An 8277-nucleotide genomic window follows, 5' to 3' on the forward strand; every position below is an offset into this window, starting at 1 on the left:
ACCTTGACTCAAAGTTTCAAAGGCTAGGGATGTAGCTCAGTGCTCCTTGGGTTTGGTCCCAGTACTGGGGGAACAGGAATGGGCATAGCATGTCTGCCTCACAGGTGTGGTTATGAAGATCAAGAAGGAATGGGCTGAAAGCACTCAGCTCCTCTGAGCCTGGCACCACAGCAGGACTTGGGGAGATTGGCCTGTGTCAGCTCTGACTCCCCAGTAAGTAAACTTCTGCTCACCCCAAGACGAGCACATGACCCCAGCCAAGATTCCCTTAGGCTGCTGGAGAACCGCACAACCCTAACATCTCTCTCCACCACCTAGTCAAGCGTTGGGCTGAAAAGGACAGATGGGGGTTATTTCCCTGCAGGAAAGGGGGCACAGAGTTTATTATATTCTCATCTGTGTTACTGCCTTGTGTTTATCAAAGCTAAGATTTAAGGAAACAGGACAGGCAGCTATAAACTGGTGAATAGTAGCTCTCCCCAGCTGTACACAGGAATGAACTTTTGATCTCATAAAAAACAAAACAAAAACAAAGGAGGCTGCAGAATATGGAAGGAGTAGAGGACCCTGGGCGGTGGGAGGGTAACTGTCGGGGTCTGGCAGGCCTGTTTCTCTGGCAAACGGATGATTGATGGGGTGGGAGGGTGTTGGTCCGCTAGAGCTGCTCTCTGGTGGCGCTGGCCAGTCCTTGGCCTGATCCCTCCCTCCATCCTGGGGACCACAGGTCCCAGGCCATTTGCCTGCAGGAAACCAAAGTGCCCAGAGCCTGAACCATGGTAACTGTAACCCGTCAGTCCCCTAAAGACGGGAATGAAAGCAGGACTCTGGAAACAAATAAAAGGAGCCAGAGGCAAGACGGATCTCTTAAGCTCAGAGCACCCTCTGCTGGGGAAGGAGGCTCCCACAGACAGGAGCTTGGGGTTTTGGAGAGCTGCAGGCAGCAGACGTCCTCCTGGGCATCAGGGAGTGGAACCCAATAAAGATCAATAATAGACAGGTGCACAGTTTATTGACTAACCGTGTCACGGAAGCTGTTATCATTAAGGGCAGTGCATTAGAAAGCAGGAAAGTGATCTCAGAGGATCCCAAGGGCCCTCTGCTCTGTCCCACTCAACTCTTATTCAGCCAGAGGGCATGGAAATGGAGTCATGATCATCTCTAACTCTGTACTCTGGATTCACCAACACCCACTCATGCTAAATCCCATCTTCCATTTGGCCCATCCACTGAGGCCTGGGTCCTCCACTTAGAGATGATGGCAGGAGAGAAGAAACAAACCTCAGGAAAGCAGGGAGCCTGGGGCTGGGCCTGGTGTAGCGTACTTGCCTAGCATATGCAAAGCCCTGGCTTCTGTCCCTAGCACACGCGGGACCTGTGGGGTTAAGCACCTTTCCCGCATGTGTCCCTCTGAGAGGCATGTGGCGATAGTTCCTGAGGGAAATGCTTGTTCTGCCTGTGTGGCTTTCTGGCTGGGAGAGAAGCTGGGCTTGTTGGATTTCTGGTTGTGGTCATAACGTCCGAGCAGACCAGGAATTTCTACGGTTATGCTTAAAGCTAAAGATACCCACATGGCAGTGTGAAGGGCTTGAGGGGGTGGCTCCTTTGTTCTGGTACAGAAAATGGAGCCACTCCAGGGAGTGGGAGTGCCACCAGGGGGCGCACAGGCCCCCCTGCCTCCTTGGTCCCTACAAGGCTTCCTCTGCCAGCCCAGGTCATGAGCCACTTTTGGAAGCTAGGTTATCAGAAACCCGAATGATTCAGCCCAGGTTGGTCTACTTCTTTCCTAGGGTTTTTCCTGTGTCCAGAGGGGCACAGAGCTATTGGAAGCGACTTGGCCAGTGGAATGGTGTAGGGACGGATGTCTCACCTATACCCTGGCTTGCTGGTAGCCGGGAAGGAGACTGAGGAGGGAAGCCAGACATCAGGACCATCCCAGGATGGCAGGTCTGCTCTTAGCTTCCAGGACCAATTATAAAAACACATACATGTATCATGTATGTAGGTAGGTAGCACAGGAGGGACTACTCTGCTCTTTGAAACCAGATAAGAGAGAGAAAGGCGTGTAAGTGTGCCTCATCCTGGCGACTGATCTACCAAGTACCAGACAGATGGGCAAACGGCAGAGACAGCAAGGTGAGCCTAAAGCAGCCGCCCAGGGAGGTGAGGGAGGCATTGGCCCTCCTCAAAGCCCCTTGTTGTAGTAAACCACCTCGATGCTGGGGTTTTGCTCATGGATCTGGGCTCTCAGCTCTGGCTCCAGCCTGCTCACGTGTATGGAGCTGCAACAGAAGAGCAGAGCTGGATTCCCCTGGACCCACCCCTCCTCCCAAGCTGAAGAATCCTCTCCTGCTTCCAGAAGGCTGGCCTGCCGCACTCCCCCACCCCCAGATCCTCCAGTGCCGGCCAGGCCTCCCCAGAACACAGCACAGGCCTGAGGGTCAGTCAGTCCCGAGGCAGGCACCCCAGACAGAGCAGCCCTCCCCGCCGGGCAGCACTCACCTCCTCTGGGGGAACAGGGCACAGCACAGAGGGGTGGCAAACACCAGGCTGAGGGAGAAGCGTGTTAGAAAGGTTGTGAAACTCTGGCCTAAAGTGTTTCCTCCCGGCACCCACCCCACAGGGGTACCGGCTCCTGGGATTGACACTGAACTTTCTCTTTTATGGTGCTCGGATGGAAGCCAGAGTCTCAGCACCAAGCCAATGCTCGGCGCTACCTCCCAGCCCTGGGGTGCAGACTGACTGAAGCCCAAGAGAACTCTTGGGAACATGGAACCCAGCCTAGACTGAGGGTCTGGCTGAGAAAAGAGCCTCCAAAGCCCTTATCCAGAGGCCCAGGCCAGAAATGGGAAGAATCAGGAAATAAATGAGAGGGAGGCTCCTGGATGGTACCAAAGGGACATTTCCATGGTTTTCTGGTGGACGAGGACTGGAACTCTTCAACTAAACTTGACCTTTAGGGTCAGGGGTCACCCGCCCTTACCACGTGCTGTATGCCTTATACCCACAGAAGGTTTGAGGGGATTACCTATATAATCACCTCAAAGGCACTAAATACCTGCCCACATGCACCATGGAGAGGGCACTCCCTGTGCCCCCACCCGGCCCCTTGCTCACTTACCAGAAGCCCACCAGCCCCACCTGCAAGGGTGCCCCAAGCCAAGGACGGCGCTGTGGGAGACAGAGAGACATGGGAGGGCTCGTGCCCCTAACCTCCTGGCTCGTCTCGCCCTGTCCACATGGCCCATTGCCACCCACCCTGAGCCTTGGGACCCATGGCCCCTTGCTGTCTTCCAAGCTCATGACCAGCTGGGCCCTCCAGCCAGGCCTACAGTATTTCCGGGCATCCCTACACATTCTCACCCAATAGAGCTGATTCCCATGGCACTCCCTGACCCTTTCTCTTCCCTCACTTCCTGCAGGAGTTGCTTTCTGCAGGAAGCTGCCTCTGAACTGCCACTTTCTGCCTCTCATGCGAGCTGCATGAATCTGTCCCTTTCCAAACACATCTGCTTGGCACACACTTTATTCACTCTAACCATAAGAACAACCATTTTGTTCCTCAAATGTGCAAGCCTGTTGCCTCAGGACCTTTGCACTAGATACTTTCTCTACCTGAAACACTCTTCTCTGGCCCTTTGCCTGGTTGTCTCCTTTTCATTCTCTGGGACTATAAAGACCTCCTTCTCTGACAAAACTATCCAAGCTCCTCTCCCCTACTGGTTTCCTACAAAGTATGTATCTCCACTCATAATGCTGTATTTATTGGTTTCTTCTTTGTTCATTGGTTCTGTACTAGACTATAAACTTCATGAGGACAGGGACTACAACTTTCTTGTTCTGTGCTGTCTTCACAGCCTGAGCTTGTGCTCCTGCACCTCGCTTCCCTGTCCCATGTGCGTGTGTGTGGTGCGGTGACACCGAGGGGCAGCACGATGCTCTGAAGCGAAGTGGTGACTGCGCATCGCTGTCAGAGCCCTCTGCCGTGATACCAGGTCCTGGAGAACAGAGGCTGGGCCCCTCCTCTTGTCTTCTCCCCTGCTCCCTCGGTGCCCTCCTCTGCAGTCTGCAGCCCAGTTCATTCTTACTGAGTGAACGAAGGCGCAAGGCTAGGAGGACTGAAGTCTTAGACTCTGCCAGGCTGGGAGCGGGCTCGGGACCTGTCACTTCTCACCAACCCCAGGACCTCCAGGAAGGGGAAAGTGAATCACCCACCTTCAGGAAGTCTTTCTTCTCCAAAGTGTCCATGATCACTGGGGGGATGGCTGAGGGGAGAGCAAGGCAGAAGAGGAGATGTGAAGTCGCAAGCCCAGCAGAGGGAATGCCCCTTCTCAGCTCCTCTCCCCAGAGCCCCCCTGCCTGACTGCAGGAGCCCTCTCCCCTCCCGCCTCCCATGCCCCTCCAGCCGCTCTGCCTCACCCATGGCAGGGATTGCCATCCCGATCCTTGATATCACCACCTGGAAGATGCCCTGCTGGGCAGCGGTGACCGAGGGGCCCAGCCTCTGCCCCACCTCGTCAGTCACTGGGATACCCACCTGCAGCTCCCTAGAAGAGAAGGCTGGGGTCAGACTACAGCCCCAAGCGCATCCTGCAAAGCCTGAGTGAGCAGTTCCTCCCCAGTCCTTCATACCAACGGCTGGTTCTCCCACCCCGAATCCTAGGTGTAGGGACTCAGCCTGACCTACCGCAGCCACCCTGAGCTGTGGCCACCATGACTACCCCAAGGAAGCCGCTCCGTTTTCCCTGCAGCTTCCCCAGAAGACCATGTGTACAAGCAGAGAGGGGTGTGGGGCTTTACAACCCTTTCCCAGGTGTAGTCGCTGCCAAGGTTGTGCCTGGTCCCGACAGCTTAAGTGTATTTTGGCCTGGGTTAGTCATTTTGTCCTGTTATATACGCACCTCCTTCCAACCCAAGTCTCAGGCATCCCCTGACCTTGCTGCTGCCAGGACACGCTTCTGTCACAAGTTCCTGTTAAACTGCACCCTGTTCCATCCTTGACTGTCTCCCTCTTCCCATCCCACAGTGGCTTGGGGCAGCCCATACATACTGGGACAGGGCTGTTCTGGAACACGGGCTCAGCCTGAGCCAGGGCCCAGCAGCTCACAGCCAGGGCAGGAGAGGACTGTCCCCATGTGGAGCTGTTCTGTGCCCGTGCCAGGAGCAAGGGCCACTCACCTCTGCCTCATCAGGGGGATGTTGATACAGTTGGCAGCAGCCACCGCTGCGAAGGGCACAAATCTGCCCACCAAGGAGGGCAGGTGCTGGGAAGGACAGGTGCAGTTCAGTGGCCCTGAGGGCCATGGGGAACAGAGGGACGCTGGGAGAAATATGGGGAGTCAGGCCAGGATGAGGATGATGGGCAAGTATTGCACAAAGAAGGGAGGGGGACTTTGGGGGCTTTACCTTGGTGAGGGACTTGAGTCCCAGAGCTGTGGCTACAGCCCCTGTGGTAGCACTCACATAGGCAGTGCCCAGCTGCCTGTGGGTGGAAGAGCCAGGTCACAAGAGAGAGATGAGCCCAGCACACAGCTCTTCAGGGACACGCAGCGCTCAAGGCAGAGAAGGCCCTCCCCACAGCTCCCACATAAACTCGTTAGCTGCTCTACTGCTTCCTTTTGAAGGGGAGTGGGTCCCCAAAGGGCTGTGGGCAGAGAGGAGGCCCACAGGCTGCAAGGAGAGCTGAGCCCCAGGCACTGGGAGCAGCCAGAGAGCGCGGGGCTGGGAGGAGCACTGCAGCTCTTCCTGGGACAGAGCCTCACCGCGTGGAGATGGGGGCGTCGCCGCTGCGGTTGGAATAGTTAACGACGGCATTGAAGGACTGATTCACCCACTGCCAGAACACCACAGTTGGGGTCTTCCTGAGGGAACAAAGGCTCAGTTCTTACTCCCAGCCCTCCACGGTCTCCCCGATCCTTGTCCCTCTATAATGAAATCCCAAAGGGCGCTACCAAACCCTCAGGAGGAACCCAGTCGACGATCCTAGAACTGCTCTGCTCACCCCTGCTCAGCCCAACACTCGATTTCTCAGGCTGAGATCTGGAGACGGAGGCTAACACAAGCACTCACCACCACTATTTAGCCAAATTGGCCCAGAGAGAAGCACACAGTCACCAAAGCATGTTCTGGCTTACAGCACGCAGCAGCAGAGCGGGAGGAAGACTTGCCTGTAGAAGGTGAGCATGCAGCCCGTGATGGTCATGTTCATGGGCACCTGGGCGGACATACGGCCAATGAGGACCACCTTCTCTCCCGTGTCCGGATGGAAGGCAGAGTCATACACATACTTGGCCCGCCACAGCTGGTCCTCAGTGAGTCCCGGGGTCACCACGCCAGCCCTGCAGAAGTTGACAAGGAACTGACAGGCTGTTCTGGCACAGATTCCCAGCTCTGTCTGCCTCACAGGGAACTGAGCAGAGGAGGAGCCCTGGCCCCTAACCTCAGAATAAAGGAATCCTTTTCTCTGGGGGACCAGTCACTAAAGGGGAACGCCAAAGCTTCCCAGAAGTGGAAGTCCTACTTCCATGTCCCTTCTAGCCACACAGTTTCTGCTGGGTCACGGTGATGGTAGTTTCCACGCCATCAAAAATGACTGGGAGGGGGGCTGGGCGTGGTGGTGTATGCCTGTAATCCCGGCACTCAGGAGGCTGAGGCAGGAGGATCGCTATGAATTCGAGACCAGCCTGGGCTACATACTGAGTTCTAGGTCAGTCTCAACTACATAGTGAGACCCTGCCTCATAAAAACAAAAACAAAAAAACAAACAAACAAATGAAAAATGACTGTGGGGAGTGTGCCTGCTTCACACATGCAAGGTCCTGAGTTTGAACCCCAGTACCAAAAACAACAAAAAAATGACTAGGTGCACTGAAGCCTTCCTCCTGATGACAAGAGGGGTGCCCTCCTAATTTTTGGCATTGACTTTCTCCACTCTTGCGGAAAGTGGACCAATAGTGGGAAAGACCCCTGTAGAGGGTCTGTGCATAGGGCAGCCCCCACCCCATCCATACCTATCAATGCCACCTCCTCAACCCAAACACCATAAATTATTCTTTGGGTTAAAGTTCTTGCCATAGTTGCCTATGATGCCAGACAGCAGGGCCAAAAAGGGAGTGGGCTGTGGAGCAGGGGCCCTCTCTAGCTTGGAGAAGCAGGTAAAAGTGTTCTAGATTATCGCAAGGAAGGAGACCGTGGGGTCCAGTGTCAGGTGGGCAGGATCACCTGTAGTTCTGCACAATGTTCCGGGAAGCTTCTAGCTGCGCCCCAGACAGCAGCAGGTTTCGGGGATCAGTAACAGTGAAGAAGTGCTGGGCTCTGCCCAGGAAAGTGCTCTGGTCCCAGCGAGGCTCCTGAATGTTGATATCTAAGGGCAATTTACCCATTTTCTGCAAGATAGGGGGGACAAGGGCCAGAGGGCTTCAAGGACGAGACCAAAGCCTTCACTGTGGGAAGGCTGATGGCCCTGCCTTGTCCCTGAGCCTGTCACCAATCCCTTCAAGAGCTCGAGGTGACTGCAGACAGGTGAGCAAGGTGGAGGAGTCCTTTTATAGGCAATGTCCTGGCCAGGGACCTACAGCCACTGGTGGAGGGGAGGGGAAGATCAGAGCCAGGAAAACATCTCCCTGTGCTCTGGCCTGGTGCAGACTTTCATGATGGGATTTAACTGTGTGTGACTTATGCATGCATGAGCAACTAATCCTATGTAGCTACTTGTGAGCTCTGTATGCACAAAGACATATATAATCACACACCCATCCCTGCGTCAGCTGCAGCCTACAGCTGCCCTGAGCCTTCGATGAGAACCCCGCAGGCTGCCTGGCAAAAGGATCACACACCCCAACCCTGACTGGAGCAGAGCAAGGGCTCCATGGCCCGCGTACCTCCATGAGCAGAAGTCAGTCCAGTGTGCATCAGGCATACACACGGCCCTTTTCCAGACCCCTCCAGCAACCTCACCGAGGATCCAAGTCTCTCCCTGTCCCCTGGCCGTGTGGGCTGGCAGAGATGCCCACCTACCTCCAAAACGAGCAGGGTTCAGTGTTCGCGTCCTCCACCCAGAACACAGAGGAAAGCCCGGAGCAGCCATCTGGCCATGCTACGCAAAATCCTGCAGAATGACTAATCCCCTCCACCTCACTTCCTCCCTCACAAGCAGAAAAACATTCACATCCACGCACAAAGCCTGACACAGCCCTCCAAACATGCCACACCCTGTACACGCCAGCCACAAAGACCTATACTTACTAACACACACACACACACACACACACACACACACGT

General features: G+C 55.2%; 1 protein-coding gene across 2 annotated transcripts; it reads right to left on the reverse strand.

Moving 5' to 3' along the window:
* Positions 1-1611: 1611 nt before the first annotated feature.
* On the reverse strand, positions 1612-8271 carry Sfxn3 (sideroflexin 3). Of its 2 annotated transcripts, none has more exons than XM_010626383.1 (11): positions 8014-8271; positions 7219-7382; positions 6165-6335; positions 5760-5858; positions 5404-5479; positions 5176-5261; positions 4417-4544; positions 4213-4262; positions 3119-3168; positions 2500-2547; positions 1612-2279 (listed from the first exon to the last, which is right to left on the reverse strand). In XM_010626383.1, exons 2-11 carry the CDS (start codon positions 7377-7379, stop codon positions 2183-2185), a joined length of 966 nt encoding a protein of 321 aa, XP_010624685.1. In that variant the 5' UTR covers positions 7380-7382; positions 8014-8271; the 3' UTR covers positions 1612-2182. The 2 variants fall into 2 exon arrangements, with proteins under 2 accessions (XP_010624685.1, XP_010624684.1); XM_010626382.1 differs by having other exon boundaries at positions 7878-8271.
* Between the last annotated feature and the right edge of the window lie 6 nt (positions 8272-8277).

This window comes from Fukomys damarensis, unplaced genomic scaffold (assembly GCF_012274545.1).
Source record: "Fukomys damarensis isolate Sample0158 unplaced genomic scaffold, DMR_v1.0_HiC HiC_scaffold_8, whole genome shotgun sequence".
In the NCBI taxonomy this organism is placed as follows: Eukaryota; Metazoa; Chordata; class Mammalia; order Rodentia; family Bathyergidae; genus Fukomys; species Fukomys damarensis.